The sequence below is a fragment of the Corylus avellana genome, chromosome 3 (assembly GCF_965113065.1).
Source record: "Corylus avellana chromosome 3, dhCorAvel1.hap1.2, whole genome shotgun sequence".
NCBI classification, from domain to species: domain Eukaryota; kingdom Viridiplantae; phylum Streptophyta; class Magnoliopsida; order Fagales; family Betulaceae; genus Corylus; species Corylus avellana.
Genome location: NC_142492.1, coordinates 30347332 through 30367295, shown reverse-complemented (window position 1 = coordinate 30367295; position 19964 = coordinate 30347332). Strand labels below are relative to the sequence as shown.

The window sequence follows — 19964 nt, the reverse complement described above, 5'->3', positions numbered from 1 at the left end:
GGCTATAGTCTCGTTTGGTATGCAGAATGACAATTTATTAAGAAAATGAATAGTTATTACCGGAAATGAGATAATGTAGAATGAAATAGCTAATCATATTTCTTAATTAGTTTGGTGATAACAAATTTGTTTTTATTGGAATTGTGCCAAAATTACTAAAATACCCAAAATATATATAATACAGAAATAATTATAAAAATACAAAAAATAAAAAAAGTGAAAAATTGCTTTGAACATGGTTTTATATACTTATTTTTGGTGTTTTTTTTTTTTTTTTTTTGGGGGGGGGGGGTTAATTAGCTAAACCTTTGCGAATGAACGTGAGCGACGACAATGTCCATATATGTTTGAAAGCAATACGTTTCAGAGTAGATATGGTAATAGTCAAGTAAAAAGAACATCCTCTTCTCAAAATGGCATGCCCCTTTTTCCTTTTCTATGGGCTTTTTTTTTTTTTTTTTGGCACTTTCATTAAAAAATGAAGACAAACCATCTCGATCGAATACAATATTAATGTTAAAAACGGGGTAATCTTTCATCTAAACATGCTCGATGTGGCCTTTGCTAAACGATGAGCTGCAGTGTTTGCTTTCCGGGCGTGAAATATTTTGGTACAGCCACATACATTGTGCTGAAAAAATCAAGCCCATTTGGCGATGAAAGACATACAACCAGCTCCAAGAAGAAGTGAGATATTTGCCCCTAATTGAATTTTCAAATTGCTTTGAACTCTTGGGTTCATGAAATCTGCAGCTAATAGGTCAACAAGTGCCATGTAAATCAAGATCCCAGCAGAAGCAGCGTCAAAAACCCCTTCAACAATCAAAGAAGTTGGGCTATTCTCATTGTAAACACTCGATATTCCAATCCCAATTGCTATTCCTAGAGGGGTTGTGAGGGAGAAAAATGTTGCCATTATTGCCGCAGAAGTAGTCTTGAATTTCGCCTACCAAAAAAAACACAAAGCACCAAAATAAATTATGGTATATATATATATATAGCCTTGCTGTCATTTATATATATATATATATGTTTTAGTTTGTTGACAATTTGTGAGTGGCTGCCCACACTTTATCATCTTAAACTTTTCAGATTATTTCTTTACTGGCAATTAAAAAAAGGGATGATGTGCTCATTATGACAACATTTACTATAAGCAATAAAATTTATGTTATATATATATATATATATTAAAAAAATTATAAATACTCATTTATTATCTTACTGACTAATTTAGCAGTGCCATCTACCTTTGAATAAATATATATATATTTTAATAAAAATTTATTCAAAGGTGAATAAAGACTGTCACGTTAATTTAATTTAATAAGATAAGAGTTGAACATATAATATTACTCATTAAGAAAAATAAAAAAGTAACAAAGTTTATGATTTATATAAAATAAATAGAAATGATTGAATCAATATTTGGTTGCCACAAAGTGATAATTTGTGAGTGGGGTCCCACACGTTATATATATATATATTATTTAAAAAAAAATCAATTTAATCTTAAACTTTTCAGCGTGAAAATGGACCATTTGGGGGTAATTAATTAAAGGGCAATCTATTTTCTAAATAAAAAAATAAAGGGCATTCTTTAATTTTCAGGTTATTTCTTTTCTGGCAACGAAAAGTCACTAAAAACGGAGGATGTGCTCATTGTGACAACATCTACAACCCCCATTGTTGAATTTTTTTAAAAAAACTCCACCCAAAATTTCAAAGATGCTGAATATTATTGTGTGACAACGCAACTGGTTCAGAGTTTTCTTCATTCCCGGTTGAGATACCTGAGAGATGCAGCCGCCGAGACCCAACCCTTCAAAAAACTGATGAAAAGACAGGGCTGCCAGCAGAGGTTTTATTGTATCTGTGCTCTGAGAAGCACCCAAAGATATTCCGATTATCACCGAATGAGCCACAATTCCCATCTCCAACACCTACAACAAAACACTTGTATTACTATGATGTTGCATCATGCATGTCAACTGGGCGTATGTCCTTTTCACCGTCTATATTCATTCCGTCCGGTAACTGGTTTTTAGTTAGTCTCTTCCGCCCGCCCTTTTCAGTTAAAGAGAAAAAAAAAAAAAAAGAAAAAGAATTAATCTTACTTGTGATATAACACGAAAACGGATGAGCTCCGCCATATTCAACTCCTCGGGGTGGGCGGCGGAGCCATGAGCATGGCCATGAGTGGCATGTGTATGGACATGTAAGTGACCGGCATGCTTATTGCCCTCCTCTTCATCAGGACTCAACTGCTTACTATTCTTAAAGTGCAGCCTCGTATAAAACCCCGTCGCGAATGAATCCACCATTAACGTCCCTATAGCAGACACCATGGCAATGAAGCCGGTGAAAGGAAATTTCCCCCATGGATTTTCGTTGAGGCAGGGAGATGTCAATCTCTCAAAAGCGTCGGGAAGTATGTGGATAAACCCGGTTGCCAAAATCACCCCCGCCGCGAACGCCTTGATCATGAAGAAGATATCATGTTCAGGCCTTAGAGTCGGAATCCTCTTCCCCAGCAAAGGGATGCTCACCCCCACCGCACCAGTGAAAAGAATGGTCGCAATCGAAGCTATTTTGTATTTGAGTGCTTCCCCTTTGTTCTTCTCTGTGGTCTCTGCCTCGCACGTGCACTCTCCCGACACTACATAGAGAGTGGAGGAGAGAAGTATTAGAAGAAATAAGAGGTTGAAGATGTTAAAGGAAGAAGCTCCAAGATTGATCATGGCGTGTGGTAGGGGGAGATGGAGAAAGATATGGGAATTTTGGAGATTGGGTGTTTGTGAAATGGCCCGATCGAGTTTTCTTGTTATATAGATGGGAAAAAGAAGGGGTTCATGCTGCTTCTTTTCAAAGCATTAGATGAGAAAAACAGGGATACTCAACGGATGGACAATATCTGAGCATCTTATATTGTTAAAGAGAATTTATTAAATAATAAAAATACAGATTAATTAAGGGAAAAAAAATTCTACGTACAGATATATAATATAATTACAATTGACTAGACTATTAATATGTAGGTCGTGTGTTATGCACGTGGGTTGGATGCCCTGTAATTTAAGGACCCCCCCCAATTGATTGGCTTACATGGAAAGCAATTAAGGAATGGTGATGATGATGATCTACAGGTGTCTTATGTGGGCCCGTTGGCGGACTTTGGTCGTCGGCCATGAGCAGTGCATCTACTGTTTTGAAGAGATAATAGGCAATTTGTATCTCACATGTTCAACCGTCCTTCCTTCCTCTCGCTAAATGCCATGCACTAAAGGCAAGGGTTTGATAAATTTGACAAAATTTTAGAGTTTATATAGTTGATTGGTTTTTGTTTAAATGAATTAGGTTTGGGTTAATTTATGTAGCTTTATGCTTATATTGACTTGAAACATACCCGATATGAGAACTGGTAAGTTTTGACTGACTCGTAAATTTGATATAAATTTAATACAAAATTAATGAGTTATGACTGAAAGATTTGACCCGTTTAAATATATACGAACTAATAAGTTTTGATTTAACCTGCAAACTTGATACGAATCTAACAAAAATTAACGAGTTATGATTGAAGGATTTGACCTGTTTAAATAAATAGGTCAAATTGCGATTGGTTTATAGAATCTTATACCCATAACTCAATACAATCTGAACATGACATATGAACACAAATTGTTATTTCTAATTCAATACAACACTCTTTTTTACTAGAAGGATACAAGGCCACGAGCAGTGCATCAATAACATTGAAGAGACAAGTTGAACCCAGGCCATCAGCATGTCACATGTTTGTCCTTCTATTATTGCGCTAAATGCCATTGACTAAAGAACCGAGGTAGTCAATATTTTACGCGTAAATCTCATATATATAAATTCAATACGAAGTTAATATAAAAGCTTAATTAAATGAATCAAATTAAGGTAATTAATTTATATAATTTTATACTCATACTTTGACATATAATATTTAAGATTACGGGACCTGTTTATCTAAATGCAACTAAGCACAAATTGACACCCTAGGTAAAGGCCGACGCTCTTTTCTTAAAGAAGCATCCAAAAACCCTTTGGTTTGTTTCTTTGAAACTTTATGTTGTTGGAAAGTAGGGGGCAATCTTGAAATTTATGAGAATATTTTAGAAATTTGCAAAGTGACGAAGAGGTCATGGAAAGGCTTTATATATAGTGAGATAGCTAGAAATACAAAAAGGAAAACCCATAAAATGAGGTTTGTCGAGGCAGTTGAGATAATGACAGGTTTAAGGGGGATGAAGACACAATGTTGTCATGCAATCACTTTATTCAAAGGAAGTTACTTGGACTGCTTCGCCCATTCGCCGTACTGGTTGGTTCCACAGAAAGTCTATCAAAGAATGTCGATATTATGTCTTCATTCTTGGGCTGCTACAAAATTGTACACTTTCTTTAGCATTAAATACGGCTGGGTCTTGGAAGGCACGTATCCCTCTTTAGCATTTGTGTGCTTTTCCCCTTTTGACCCAAATTGTGTGAACCAAAATCATGTGTGAACTGTCATTAAACACATTTAGATTTTTTAAATACTCAAATGTTTGTTTATTTAGCATCTTAGATTTAAAAAGGGTCTATTTTATTAAAATACATGTTGTGTAGTGTGTAGAGGCTTCTTTCTATTTTTAAGACACAAGAAATATCATGCTTATGTAAATCTAAATAATTCATTTTCTTCAACTTTACATATTGGTTTAACTTATAATAAGCTACTCAAACATAATTAGTCATGGTTTTGTTTTAGGCTCCGCTTGTTTCGGTGTAAAATGATTTTTAGAAAATATTTTTTGTATTTCGAGCGTTTGGTGCAAAAGAAAATAATACTTAACCGAAAATATTTTCGTTTCGACTGAAAAAGCCTCTTTAATTTTTGTAAAATGATTTTCATTTTTGAAAACTATAAATCATTTTTTCGAATTTAAACATCTCATTCACAAATCGACAAACTCAGTCGTGACGTCGCCAAGACTCCATTAGAACACTGCCAGGATCTAGGGGTGGGCATGGGTCGGTTCGGGCGAGTTTTGGCATTTTTCGGCTACCCGACCCGACCCAGGCGGGTTTGAAAAACCATACCCGAAACTCGGATACAATGTGGGTTATCCGCCGGTTTTTTTGAGCTGGTCGAGGCAGGTTTAGCGGGGTCGAGTTGGTCGAGGCGGGTTGGATACCCACTTGACTTGATTTTTTTTTTTTTGGTAGTTTTTTCAAAAAAATTGGTTTGGGATTTATTTTTTTACCAAAGATGAGATTTCTTTACCTGATGTCGAGGGGTGAGACCGTGAGAGTCGTGAGACTAGAGAGAGAGAGAGAGCACATTAGTTCACTTCCTAGAGAGAGAGATGAGAGAGAAACCTGGGATCGGTGCGACGGCAAGAGAGAGAGAGAGAGAGGAGCGGTATGGTTCAAGAAATCCTCCGCCGGGGAGAGTGAGAAGAGTGGCAAGACTGAGAGAGGAGCGGCGTCGACAAGAGTAAGTCTGAGAGAGGAGACTAAGAGACTCAAGAGACTGAGAGAGAGAGAGAGAGAGAGAGAGAGTGAGAGAGGCGTTGGGTCTAGAGAGTCTGGACAGCTGCGTGAAATGAGAGGATATTAAGAATTTAGGGTTTTAAGCATTATGGGCTGGGCGGGTCGAGTACCCGTCTCTTTTAAAAAAACTATACCCGTGGCCCAACCCTACCCGCATGGGTTTGATTTTTTCAACTTGTATCCGCCAAAAAAACACTAAAACCCGACGGGGAGGGCGGATTGGGTTAGGTTGGGCAAGTTTTTGCCCACCCCAACCAGGATCCGACTGGGATTCCGCTAGGACTCGGTTGGGACACCACCACGACTCAGTCAAAAACTCAGCTGGGACCTGGTCAGGACACCTCATGGACCCGATCAGAACACGAGCACGACTTGTCGAGACCTAGTCGGGACACCTCTGGGACTCGACGGAGCCACAATTAGAACTTTGTCAAGACCCAGTCAGAACTCAGCTGAGACTCGATTGGGACACTGCTTGTACTTGATCGGGACTCGTCGAGACCTGGTCTTGACATTGCTAGGACCCGGCGGAGCCACCACCAAGACTTTGTCGGGACCTAACCGAACCACTGTTGGAACTTCTCTAGGACCCGGTCGGAACATTATCGTAATTTAAAGTTTAATATAATTGAATAAAAAAATATAAAACAATTTTATGATTTTCTGTACGTGCCAAACACCAAAAAATATTTTTCGCTAAAAATATTTTTTGACGTCGAAATAAACGAACCTTAAATTAATCATTTGATCAAAACTATTGGTATATGTTATTACTTCCATTCCAAATTAAGAGTTATTTCTTTTCTTTCTTTTATTTGGGATTTGTTGAAATACTTGTTTCTAATAATCAAGTGGGTAGAATTTTTTATTTCTTAATTACCCTTTTTAGAGGGAAATTTGAAGTATTTTATGAACCCATCAACAAGTAAATTTCTATTATTTGAGGGATTGTTTTGACCATTTACCACTTTACTGTATAAGAACAATGCTAAATGCACGTTTGAGCTCAAAGTTAGATTTCCCACACTGGACTCTCATCTTGGCCAACTTTGAAAATTTGTTGGTAATCCAATATAATTCTACAAGTTAGATAACTCTTATTATTTTTAGCAGGCTTTTCTTTTTTGACAGCTTGATTAATCAATAAGTTGACAGCCTTTATAGCCAAACGATATATTTTCTTATTTCTTATTTCAAATTTAATTTAGAACTTCATTATTCTTTATTGTCATGATTGTGGGTTAAAATATCTCATATTGTTTGGCAAAAGGGAAAACGAAATATCCTTTGGTGAATGGGAAAACGAAATATCATATTCATTGACTCAGATTCCTTTGACCTCTATGTTGCCCATATATATGACTTTGAGGAGCCTGACTTGTCGTAAGTGGATATAGTCAAATTCAGTTTGAGCCCAATGAGATACATGACATGTTCACCTAACTATTCACTAGTATAAGCCACCCACTTTGTTGAAGGAGCAGTGTTTAAGAGAAGACTGGCGTGCATGAACAGTCATGCACGCCGGTATTCTCTTAAACACTGCTTTCATAGATAATCATAAACGTTTTCCATCACATGAAGATATATAATTAAACAGAGGCCACCGAATGAGCAGCAACATGCAGCAAGATAAATGATAATTAATGAAGGCTAAAGTACTTAATATACCATACCATCTATCAGTACTTATGATATAGAGAAATATTACAATTGTTTTTGGTGTTGTCTTGATCCTACGTGAATATTGTTTTCTAAAAAAATATAGGAGTATGCTAAGTATTCTTTGACCCATATATGATTATTTTTCTTATCAGGTTTTTAGAAAATAATATCCACATAAGACTAGGAGAACACCTAAAATTTTTCAAAAAAATATGAGACCAGTGGGTGTAAGTTTTTTTCTTTTTTTTTTTTCTCTGCTTTTTTAGAAAATAATATCAAGGATCAGAAGAATACCAAGAAAAACGGTAGCATTTCACTATAATATATGTCAAAGTCAGATTTTTTTTTTTTGACATGTTCACACAAAAGGGGGAAAGATGATTCAAACTAGTGACCTTCGCTTTATTAGACATGGTCTCAACCGATTGAGCTACCTCTTGAAAACATATCAAAGTCAGAATAATAATTTACATCAAAGCTAGAAATGTAGTTTGTTTCAAAGTCTTTATTGTATTTGTCTATGTATTCTATGTCATACTTTGTTAATTTAGAGTAATGATATATATATATATATATATATATATATATATATACCATCTTTTTTATCTTCTTTTTATTTCACAAAATTAATGTTTTAATTAAAAAACCACGTGAGAAAGAATAATATATAGTTTCAATATACTTAAAACTTATTTATGGTATCAGAGCCCAAAAAGGCCAAAGTCTGATCCTGTGGCAACTTGCCAACCCATTCTTCCTCCTCTTCTATATCGTCCCACTACCATCAAGTCTACTGGAAGACCCACTTTAACAATTCTCAGCACTTTAACCAATCTTATCTCTATTAAGTTGACCAAGGGAAATGCTACAAATGCAATAAATTTTTTCACAATTGGCCATTTAATTCCTAGGTGGCAAATGGCACATGGCCATTTGCAATTTTATTATTATTATTATTATTTAATTTTAAAATTAAAATTAAAATATAAAAAGATTAATAAAAAAATCAAAAAATGAAAAGGGGTTGCTATGGGGTAGCTGGCCACCCCAGTTTAGCTCCCAATGGCCATGGGGTGGCTTCGGCCAACCCCAAGGGCCATCACCACCCACAACCGGCTATTGGGGGTGGCCACCCCCATGAGCTAAATCTAAAAAAAATTCAAATTTTTTTGACCCTTGAGGGTGGTTTTATTTTTTGATGTATTTTTTTTTATTCTGATTTTAATTTTAAAATTTTAAAAAATTAAATAATGAAAAAGTATAAATGGCCATGTGCCCTTTGCCCCCTTGGAATTAGATGGGCCAATTGTGAAAAATTTATTGCATCGTAGCATTTTCCATAATATTTGCCTTCGAAAGCCCAAGTTGCTCCATATCTACGTGGACCGCAGCTTTTTGTCTTTGTATATGGGAGCAATGATTATTATTATTATTTATTTATTTATTTATTTTTTTAAGATTATGGGAGCAATGTCAGTCCTCCTAAATTCACCAATACCTCTTCAACAGATGGTCTAATAGTCCGTTTTAAATTGAGGTTAAGAAAATCTTAATGAGGGTTTAGGGAGTAAATAAATTGGAAAAAATATATTTTACCCCTTGAACTATCTACTCATTTATACTTTTAACCCCAATGTTTAAAACATGACACTTTATCCCCCCCAAACTTCCAAATTGTTGCAATTCGACCATTTTAACTTTTTTTTCTTCCAAAAATGCCCCCATCCCAAGTTAAAAAAAGAAAAAAGGGAAAATCCATTTTACCCCCTGAAGTTTCAGGGGTTTTTCAATTTGAACCTCAAAGTTTAAAAATTGGCAATGTACCCCTTTAATGTTTCAAAAATTTTCAATTTAAACCTTCCGTTACTAATTTTCGTTAAATTGGACGAAATTTTTTTTAAAAAAGCCTGAGGGTAATTATGTAATTTCATAGATTTTCGTCCAATTTGACGGAAATTAATAACGGAATGTTTAAATTGAAAATTTTTGAAATATTAAGAGGGTACATTGCCAATTTTTAAATTTTGGGGTTCAAATTGAAAAACTCCTGAAACTTCATGAGGGTAAAATGGATTTTTCCCAAAAAAAAATTTAAAAATTAAGAGGTGGCCGACCACCCTAGTTGGGCTTGGCCACCCCAGACCGGCCACCTCTTAATTTTTAATTATTATTATTATTTTTTAACTTGGGATGGGGGCATTTTGGGAAAAAAAAAGAAGTCAGAATGGTTGAATTGCAACAATTTGAAAGTTTGGGGGGTGGGAGTCAAGTGTCACTTTTTAAATATTTGGGTTAAAAGTGAAAATGGATGGATAGTTAAGGGGGTAAAGTGTATTTTCCCCAAATAAATTAAAAGGGGGCAATGAATGAGTGGAAATTAAGAAAAATGGACCCAATCAACAAAACCCTATCGATCGGTTGATGGTCAAACCATTTGATCGGTTAGGTGAAAGTACCCTGTGAGTTGTAGAGAAAAGTAATGGATTGATCTGCGTAAAGTAACCAATCAAACGATGGAGCTTGAAGCCACATAGGATAAATTTATAAACCATTGCAACCAAATGGTACAAGCACCGATCTATCGGGGACAATCTGCATGTGCTTTATATACGTTTTGTAGAAGCTGGAGATGGCTTATTTAAGGCTCACTATGGAACCATAGCAACCATTTGGTCGTCTAGAGCCACCCCAAGGAGAGGAAGAGAGAGAGAGTGAAGGAAGAAGAGAGGGAGGGAGAAGGAACTCAAGGTCTTTTCTTAAAGTTCTTCGTCGTACTTCAAGATCACTTTATAATTTGTATTAAAGTCATCATTCAGTTTCAATATACTTAAAGCTTCTTTTTTCTTTGATTGACATAATAAGTATGTTATAGTCTTAAGAAGTTCAGTATTCACTACCTAATTGATATGATCCCATATTCCCATGATCTTTCCCTTAGGCCTCGTTTAGTTCGCGAAATGTCTAATCCATTGAAAAATGAATAGCTACTACTAGGAATAGAAGAGTGTGTAATAGAATACTTATTCCTATTCCTTAGTTTGGTAACACCACACATCCAAAAATTGGAATCAAAATTATGAAAACCACATATTATTTTTTTGGGAAAAATATAAAAAGGCTTCCCAAACTGACAGCCATTTGCGAGTTGGCCCCCTCAATGTTCAAAAGGTACTAAAGTAGCCCAACAAAGTACTAAAATGTGTCAAAATGGCCACTCCATTAGTCAACCCCGTCAATTTGGATGGAAATGCATCATGTACTATCCATGTGCTATTTTTTTACTTGAAGTTACGAAAATGCCCTTTTGTGAAAACAGAAATTTTATCCCCCACAAGCGATGTCGTTTGGCCTAACTCTTCTTCGGAAACTGCCGATGATAGCCATTCACTGCCCCAACTGTCACCAAGAGCCAACGGCGACCACAGTAACGACAACGAAGATGACGATGAATCAACCTTCATTGCCTTTACAACCTCGTTGCCATTACCACCACATCAACCTACACCGCTTTTCTTCCTATTCTTTTTAGCTCTCTCTCTTTTCACCTTCTGACAAATAGCTTGAATTTTGGCATCCATCGAGTTTTTCAAGGCATTCAATTTCTCACAATCTCGGAATCCTAACTCGCTTGGATCCGTAAGATTTGAAAAATTCAAGTGTGCGTATTCACCACGAAGCTTATAAGCAGCTCGGTCGTAGGCATAAGCATAGGCTTCAGCCTTGTTGTAGGTACCCAACCAGACTCTCACTCTGTTATGGGGTAGTCTAATCTCAACGACCCATTTGCCCCAATGCCTCTATCTCACTCCCGTGTATAGTTTTTTCTTGTACGGGCTTTGTAAGAGCTTGTGCATAAAGAGCTCTGAAGTGGGTTCATCGCCGAAGTGCGAACAAGCGCGCTGTTTGCTTGGCTTTCATGGCAAAACTGCTGGAGAAGATATCTTTGGCGAAGGTAAACATAGTGATGTGGACCGAAGTGTATGGGACTTCATGAAGAAGACGGGAATGGATAAGTGTGTGAAGACGCCCCAGAAGATGGTGACACGATCCCAGACTCGCGCAGCAAAAGAAGTAGTCCCTAGAAGTGCGATCGATCGCACCCTGATTGCGATCGATCGCAGTTCCCCTGTGTTGGAGAATGGAGTTCCTGGAACTGCGACCGATGGCCCCTGTTTCAGCGATCGATCGCATAATTGAGCGCACCTAGCCTCTGGAAGTGCGATCGATCGCAAGTTACCTGCGATCGAGCGCACTCGGGGCGCCTATGTTACTTTTCCGCATTTATTTCGCTGTAAAACGACTTTCTTTCCTTATTTTGTTGGGATTAGGGTTTTGAAAGTCCCTATTCCGTATTTTAGTAGTATTAGGAGTATTGGAGGCTATAAATACATGCTTATAGCCTCTAGCAAACTCAGTTTATGATTATTATTTGGTTTTCTCAATAAGAATACTCAGAGTTGAGTTTCTTCATCACTTTTTCCTTAAATTTATAGATAGCATCTATTGATTTGAGAAGGTTTCTTTGATTCTTGTGATAGTCTCACAATCTTAGAAATATTTATCCCTTCTACTTGCTGTTTTCTTGTTCATTACTATCCTTCGCTGCATCACATAGGAACCCAAAGGCTCAAAAAAACGGGTTGGCAATGGTGTTTGATGGAGGGCAATGCGAGAAAAGTCCAAGGTGTTTGTGCCCCCTGTTAGTAAGAATTGCGATAAGGAGTATTTGATATCGGCACCGTCGTTGAATGTGAAGGGAAGGTTCTGGTCCTAGATTGCATCCATAGTTATGGAAGATTTTCCAGCGTTGTTTTCCCAAAAAATTGGTAGAAAAACAATGTGTGGGGAGAAGAGTTAGGACAAACAACGTCACTTGAGGGGATAAAATTTATGTTTTCACAAAAGGGCATTTTCGTAACTTCAAGTAAAAAAATAGCACTTGGATGGCATGTGATGCATTTTCCATCCAAATTGACGGGGCTGACTAACGGAGTGGCCATTTTGATACATTTTGGTACTTTGTTTTGCTACTTTAGTACATTTTGAACATAGGGGGGCCAACTCGCAAATGACTGTCAGTTTGGATGGCCTTTTTTTTTTTTTTAAATTTTTTTTTCAAATGAAAAAAAAAAAACTGAAATAAAAGCGGCCAGGGGTGGTCGCGGCCACCCTTAATTGCCCTAAGGGTGGCCCCGATATGCAAACTTCAAGTAATTGAAGTTCCAACATGCTTGCAAACTTCAAGTATTCGTCCATACTCATCTCGCCTTCTTTGTATTCTTCGTGTTCCTCATAAACTTTAAGAACATCTTTATGTTCTTCATCATATTCACGAAGAATTTCTTGAACACTTGATTGTAGATCAAGAACGTCAAGATCTTCAATCAATTGTGGTGAATATTTTTCTATAAGATCTTTTATTTGATAACTGAATATGACTATGAGTGTGAGTTCACAGAGTGTTCTCAAGAACAAGAGAAAAACTAGTAGCAAAACTTTGGAGATAATTTCTCCCTACTTGGCTGTGTATACACTCTAAAAGGAGAGAGTGGAGTTGTGTTTTTGTCTTTCACAAAAATCACAAGCATTGAATCAAAGGTATAATTTTGCTCTCAATTGTTCATCTATTTATAATACGAAGAACCCAAGAGAAGATGGAATTCTAAACAATGTGGGACTAGGATTAGAAATCCCAGTCCATGTAGTACATGGCCAAGGGAGTCAAAATGACCTCCCTTGCCCCTTGAACCACAAGGCCATGGGGAGAAAATATTCTCCCCATGCGCCTATGCTAGGGCTTTTAGCCCTAGCCCACTTCCACTTGGTTTATCACTTGGGCTTGGGCTTTATCCTTAAGCCCAATCTTCATTTAATTAACTTTAGCCATTTGGAATTAATTCCATATAGCCCAAAGTTATTTAACAAGCCCAATAAATTAAAATTAAATTATGAGCCTAGTGCTCTATTTAATTACTATTCTCCAACTAACGAACAAGATTAAATAAATCTTTTTGCCCATGTTTTATTAAAAATAAAACATGCCAGTAAATAAATAAATACTTGAGGAAGGATATAATTGCCAAGTCAATTTATATCAGTTCAAAGAGGGACCTAAGGTAAAATATCATTAGCTTAACAAGCCTGTGAACATATCTTAATTTCAAGATCATATCACACGACACTATTTAATCACAATTAATTCCACTAAACAATTGTGACTGCACTCTAATGATTATTTTTTATTTAATCAATCAATTCTCGCGATGTACTTATTATATATATTACCTCTCCATGGAATCATTTCGTAGTCGAACCAAAGTCTTTTCCTACTGTCACTTTGTTCACTACCTCTTTTCCTTGAGTTTCTAATTCAAATTCATGATTATCCTTATGTACTTTGTGAGATTACATCTCACCTTGTATATATATATAAGTTTTTAATGTAACTATTGAAAACACTCGGGCCTGAGCTTTTAAGATAATTTTTCCAATTAAATCTAAAATACGGGGAATATTCCTTATCTCTTCGTTAACTGACAAATGATTTGAATTCCTTCTTGAAGTTGATGTTCCTACAATGTTAGATGTAATTACCCAATGTATTGAGTACTATCGACCGATGATAGGTATCACTCTTAAATAAATCAAAATAATCAACACTTTCACATCTGAGTTTACTAACTTCTTCGGATTTAGAGTAAATGTTAAGACATTGTGCAAATACATCAATTGTTGTAACAATATATATAATTGATGACTCACATGGTCTTGTTCGGTGTATGGCACAACCTTGTCAATACCCCCAACATATTAATCTGAAGCCTCCCTGCTTCTCATGACCAAGATCAGTCACTTGAGGTTTACCATGTTATAGTCTATATGGAATTCCAATTCCATTTACGACTACAAACAAGTACTATTTTAATAAGTTACAAGGATCTTTGAGTATGATCTTCTGTGATACACACACACCATCACTCAAATACAATGCATCTTAGGGATCTCACATGCATATAATCGAACAATATACAGTCACATGTATATATGCCATATAAAAATAAACGTATATGTCTTTTGTTCTATTCAAAAACTTTATCCAATCAATTGGAGTTTTGGATACAATTCCCAACAATATCGACACAATTGGTAGTTTGGGTGGGAAATTGACAATAAAATGCAGTAATTTGATGAGGGCATGTGTACTTTTCCCAAAAGAAAAATAAACTTCACTAAAGAGATGACAAATAAATAAAGTTACAGCAAAATTGGAGGTCAAGATCGAGTGTATAGGATGGGGTAGTCAACTGAAAACAAGCAAAAAAACCCTTGATGTACTTCATATTAATTAATTTCTTTATGGTGTAAATTCAAGGCAAGAATATAAAGAGTGGTTTAAAATTCAAGCCCATTTAGCCAAGACAGACATGCATTCAGCCCCAAGAAGAAGTGAGATATTTGCCCCTAATTGGATCCTCAGATTATTTTGCACTCTAGGGTTCATGAAATCTTGTGCTAGCAGGTCAACGAGGGCCATATAAATCAGAATCCCAGCTGCAAGAGCATTCAAAGTCCTTTCAACAATTAGAGCAATTGGGCTGCTATCGTTGTAAGTACTTGATATTCCAATGCCAATAGCAATCCCTACTGGGGTTGTGAGTGAGAAAAATGTTGCCATTATTGCTGTAGACCTTGACCTGAATTTTGCCTGCATGGAAAGAAGGCCAACCTTTTAGATAATCTGCTATGAATAATAAATTGTGGAGCAAATTTAAGCAAATAAATTTCAAACTATAGAATTTTTTCTCTTAAAAATTAGCCTTTGAATTAGTACTTGTAAAAAAAATGGAAAAGTTCAAAAAACCTCTCAAAACGTCCACTCTTTCTGACACTACCTTCAAGTTTAAAAACTCTCAATAAAGGGTATCGAACTCTCAATTTCATTCAATGACCCCATTCTATTAGGATTTTTTATTATATATATATATAATTTTTGAAGTGAAAAAAATGAAATCATACAACTATCAGCTATGACAATATCAAGAGGGAATACATGTTATTCTTCCATTCAAATTTTTGAGTCTGGGAATAAATATATAATGTATGCGATATCTTGCTTAATGAAACAAACATGTAACGCGTTATTTTCCTTGACAGGGTAATGGCGTGGCTCATAATATTGCAAAACTGGCTCTTCAGGTCAATCAAGAGATACTATGGACTGATAACTTCCCAATTAGCATTTGGGACTTTGTAAATACTGAGCAAGGCTCTTTTTAAGATTTGAATCTACTTCCCTTTTCAAAAATAAAATAAAATAAAATAAAATTCGTACCCTCTTTGCTCTCTTAGGACAGCCTTGGCAATATAGAATTGCTAGATCATGAATTTAATTAATTTGTGTAATTGGGGTTTTCTTTCTCATTAATTTTAGCTTCAATTAAGCACCCCTAGAACAAAGGTTCTTCTGTTTTATATTGTATAAAGTGCTTTTGATATTATGCTAGGTTCTCTAATTTCTTATCCTTCAAATCAAATCTTGATTCCACACTTCTCTACTTGACACGTTGGGAATGCATTCTTTCAACATATTTTAATGCTAGAAACATAAGATCTTTAGACAAAGAGTAATGCTAGAAGCTCATAAATCATATTTTTATCTCACAATTATTACACAATATTGATATGTCAGTCCCAACAAATCTCCCGATCAATCTTTATAAAAAAAAATTGGGGAAACTTCAGTTAAAACCTCTTGAATTGTCACTCTTTTTGCAATGTCCTTCATAAAGTTCAAAACCCCTCAATTTAGTGTATCGAACTTTTAATTTTTTTCAATGTCTCATATCCGTTAAGATTTTTAGTTACATCCCAACAAAATTTCCAAAAAACTGGGTTGAATTCCATCTCTATATTTAACCAATATATATATAAATGTCTCAGCTCTAAATGTTACATAAAAAACAAAACAAAATAAATTTATTTTGGGTTATTTACATAATTTTTTTAACAAAAGTTTCAAATCTTCATTCATTCATGAAAAATCTAAAGCCAAAGTTCTAAGAAAATAGAGCATAGTACTCTGAGGTTACAATTTCACGTATACAACTGGAAATGTCTTCAATCTATACATAATCCATAAATTGTTTCACTGCATTTCATCTAAGACACAACTTTTGTGGACATATGTTTTGATTTTTGTCTATTTTTTTAAATTTCAATTTTGAAGTTGACATAACTCTTATGTGACTTTGTGCCACGTAAGTAAAAGTTTGGTCTTAGATAAAACTCAGTTAAGCCCCGGCCCTATCATATCTCTTATTTTAATGTATGGTGTCTCTTGAGATTTATTAAGGTGGTATAAGGTGATGTAAGGTTGAGACTATATGATACGCTTCTTCTTCTTCTTATTATTATTATTATTACTAAGCAAAAAATGCATGACACGTTTTGGGAACCTTCTAAATGAAAATGCTAACTATTTTTCTTGACATAATAAAAATTTTCCAATCATTGAGAAGTTGGACAATCTATTAGATTGTTAACAACTTCGAAGGCCATAGTCTCGTTTGGTATGTAGAATGACAATTCATTAAGAAAATAAATAGCTATTACTGGAAATGAGAGAATGTGGAATGAAATAGCTAATCATATTTCTTAATTAGTTTGGTGATAACTGATAACACATTTGTTTTTATTGGAATTGTGCCAAAATTACTAAAATACTCAAAATATATATAATATAGTAATAATTATAATTAAAAAAAAAAAACTGAAAAATTGCTTTGACCATGGTTTTATATACTTAGTTTTGGTGTTATTTCTTTGGGTTAATTAGCTAAACCTTTGCGAATGAACGTGAGCGACGACAATGTTTGTATATGTTAGAAAGCAATACGTTTTAATGTAAATATGGTAATGGTAAAGTAAAAAGGACATCCTCTTCTCAAAATGGCACGCTCCTTTTTCTTTCTCTATGGTTTTTATTTTTTTTTAATTTTTTTTTGCAATTTCATTAAAAAATCAAGACAAAACATCTAGATCGAGTACAATATTAAGGTTAAAAATGGGGTAATCTTTCATCTAAACATGCTCAACTAACTACGAAATTGCGGCCTTTGCTAAATGATGAGCTGTAGTGTTTGCTTTCCATTTTGGCGTGAAATTTTTTGGTACAACCACATACATACATTGTGCTGAAAAAATCAAGCCCATTTGGCGATGAAAGACATACAACCAGCTCCAAGAAGAAGTGAGATATTTGCCCCTAAATGAATTTTCAAATTGCTTTGAACTCTTGGGTTCATGAAATCTGCAGCTAATAGGTCAACAAGTGCCATGTAAATCAAGATCCCAGCAGAAGCAGCGTCAAAAACCCCTTCAACAATCAAAGAAGTTGGGCTATTCTCATTGTAAACACTCGATATTCCAATCCCAATTGCTATTCCTAGAGGGGTTGTGAGGGAGAAAAATGTTGCCATTATTGCCGCAGAAGTAGTCTTGAATTTCGCCTACAAGAAAAAAAGCAACAAAATAAATTATGGTATATATATAAAAAAATGACAGCAATGAAAAATATATTATATATATTATATATGTTTTAGTTTGTTGACAATTTGTGAGTGGCTGCCCACACTTTTATCATCTTGAACTTTTCAGATTATTTCTTTACTGGCAATGAAAAGAAGGGATGACAACATTTACTATAAGCAATAAAATTTATGCTATATATATATTAAAAAAAAATTTAAATACTTATTTATCATCTTATCAACTGATTTAGCAGTGCCATATGCCTTTGGATATATATATATATATATATATATATATATATATATATTTAATAAAAGTTTATTCAAAGGCAAATAAAGGCTGTCATGTCAACTCAATCAGATAAGAGTTGAACATATAACATTACTCATTAAGAAAAATAAAAAAGTTACAAAGTTTATGGTATATATAAAATAAAGAGAAATAATTTGAGTAAATATTTCTTTCACACAAAAGTGATAATTTGTGAGTGGGGTCCCAAACTTTATCATTTTAAAAAAAAAAAAAAATCAATTTCATTTTAAACTTTTCAGCATGAAAATTGACCATTTGGGTGTAATTAATTAAAGGGTAATCTATTTTCTAAATTTTAAAAAATTAAGGGCATTCTTTAATTTTCAGGTTATTTCTTTTCTTTTCTGGCAACGAAAAGTCACTAAAAACGGAGGATGTGCTCATTGTGACAACATCTACAACTCCGATTGTTGAATTTTTTAAAAAAACTCCACCCAAAATTTCAAAGATGCTGAATATTATTTTGTGACAACGCAGCAACTGGTTCAGAGTTTTCTTCATTCCCGGTTGTGATACCTGAGAGATGCAACCGCCGAGACCCAACCCTTCAAAAAACTGATGAAAAGACAGGGCTGCCAGCAGAGGTTTTATTGTCTTTGTGCTCTGAGAAGCACCCAAAGATATTCCGATTATCACCGAATGAGCCACAATTCCCATCTCCAACACCTACAACAAAACACCCACCAAACATGTAATCACATGTATTACTATGATGTTGCATCATGCATATATTCATTCCGTCCGGTAACTGGTTTTTAGTTAGTCTCTTCGCCCGCCCTTTTCAGTTAAAGAGAGAAAAAAAAAAAATGAATTAATCTTACTTGTGATATAACACGAAAACGGATGAGCTCCGCCATATTCAACTCCTCGGGGTGGGCGGCGGAGCCATGAGCATGGCCATGAGTGGCATGTGTATGGACATGTAAGTGACCGGCATGCTTATTGCCCTCCTCTTCATCAGGACTCAACTGCTTACTATTCTTAAAGTGCAGCCTCGTATAAAACCCCGTCGCGAAGGAATCCACCATTAACGTCCCTATAGCAGACACCATGGCAATGAAGCCGGTGAAAGGAAATTTCCCCCATGGATTTTCGTTGAGGCAGGGAGATGTCAATCTCTCAAAAGCGTCGGGAAGTATGTGGATAAACCCGGTTGCCAAAATCACCCCCGCCGCGAACGCCTTGATCATGAAGAAGATATCATGTTCAGGCCTTAGAGTCGGAATCCTCTTCCCCAGCAAAGGGATGCTCACCCCCACCGCACCGGTGAAAAGAATGGTCGCAATCGAAGCTATTTTGTATTTGAGTGCTTCCCCTTTGTTCTTCTCTGTGGTCTCTGCCTCGCACGTGCACTCTCCCGACACTACATAGGGAGTGGAGGAGAGAAGTATTAGAAGAAATAAGAGGTTGAAGATGTTGAAGGAAGAAGCTCCAAGATTGATCATGGCGTGTGGTAGGGGGGAGATGGAGAAAGATATGGGAATTTTGGAGATTGGGTGTCTGTGAAATGGCCCGATCGAGTTTTCTTGTTATATAGATAGGAAAAAGAAGGGGTTTATGCTGCTTCTTTTCAAAGCATTGGATGAGAAAAACAGGGATGATCAACGGATGGACAATATCTGAGCATCTTATATTGTTAAAGAGAATTTATTAAATAATAAAAATACAGATTAATTAAGGGAAAAAAAATTCTACGTACACATATATAATATAATTACAATTGACTAGACTATTAATATGTAGGTCGTGTGTTATGCACGTGGGTTGGATGCCTTGTAATTTAAGGAACCCCGCCCCCCCAAGTGATTGGCTTACATGGAAAGCAATTAAGGAATGGTGATGATGATGATCTACAGCTGTTTTATGTGGGCCCGTTGACGGACTATGGT

At 35.5% G+C, this 19964-nt stretch overlaps 2 protein-coding genes and 1 pseudogene across 3 annotated transcripts; all 3 read right to left on the bottom strand.

The window, feature by feature from the left end:
- Nucleotides 1–619: 619 nt before the first annotated feature.
- On the bottom strand, nt 620–2873 carry LOC132173770 (zinc transporter 1). The gene is made up of 3 exons (XM_059585369.2): nt 2118–2873; nt 1794–1943; nt 620–946 (listed from the first exon to the last, which is right to left on the bottom strand). The coding sequence occupies exons 1-3, from the start codon at nt 2739–2741 to the stop codon at nt 641–643; spliced, it is 1080 nt and encodes a 359-aa protein (XP_059441352.2). The 5' UTR covers nt 2742–2873; the 3' UTR covers nt 620–640.
- A 7638-nt stretch (nt 2874–10511) lies between these two features.
- Nucleotides 10512–12018, bottom strand: LOC132174014 (ethylene-responsive transcription factor ERF061 pseudogene; annotated as a pseudogene).
- A 2614-nt stretch (nt 12019–14632) lies between these two features.
- Nucleotides 14633–19681, bottom strand: LOC132173769 (zinc transporter 1). 2 transcript variants are annotated; one of them, XM_088514230.1, is made up of 3 exons: nt 18897–19681; nt 18592–18741; nt 14633–14938 (listed from the first exon to the last, which is right to left on the bottom strand). In XM_088514230.1, the coding sequence occupies exons 1-3, from the start codon at nt 19518–19520 to the stop codon at nt 14633–14635; spliced, it is 1080 nt and encodes a 359-aa protein (XP_088370356.1). In that variant the 5' UTR covers nt 19521–19681. The 2 variants fall into 2 exon arrangements, with proteins under 2 accessions (XP_088370356.1, XP_059441351.2); XM_059585368.2 differs by lacking the exon at nt 14633–14938 and adding an exon at nt 17236–17741 and having other exon boundaries at nt 18897–19668.
- Nucleotides 19682–19964: the final 283 nt, after the last annotated feature.

Excerpts from the sequence above, each read along its gene's own strand:
- LOC132173770 (XM_059585369.2), bottom strand. The coding sequence starts at position 2,741 with ATGATCAATCTTGGAGCTTCTTCCTTTAACATCTTCAACCTCTTATTT. Across the intron at positions 1,944-2,117 it reads GTTTTCGTGTTATATCACAA|GTGTTGGAGATGGGAATTGT; the intron begins GTAAGATTAATT and ends GTTTTGTTGTAG. Across the intron at positions 947-1,793 it reads TCGGCGGCTGCATCTCTCAG|GCGAAATTCAAGACTACTTC; the intron begins GTATCTCAACCG and ends TTTTTTTGGTAG.
- LOC132173769 (XM_088514230.1), bottom strand. The coding sequence starts at position 19,520 with ATGATCAATCTTGGAGCTTCTTCCTTCAACATCTTCAACCTCTTATTT. Across the intron at positions 18,742-18,896 it reads GTTTTCGTGTTATATCACAA|GTGTTGGAGATGGGAATTGT; the intron begins GTAAGATTAATT and ends GTTTTGTTGTAG. Across the intron at positions 14,939-18,591 it reads TCGGCGGTTGCATCTCTCAG|GCAAAATTCAGGTCAAGGTC; the intron begins GTATCACAACCG and ends CTTTCCATGCAG.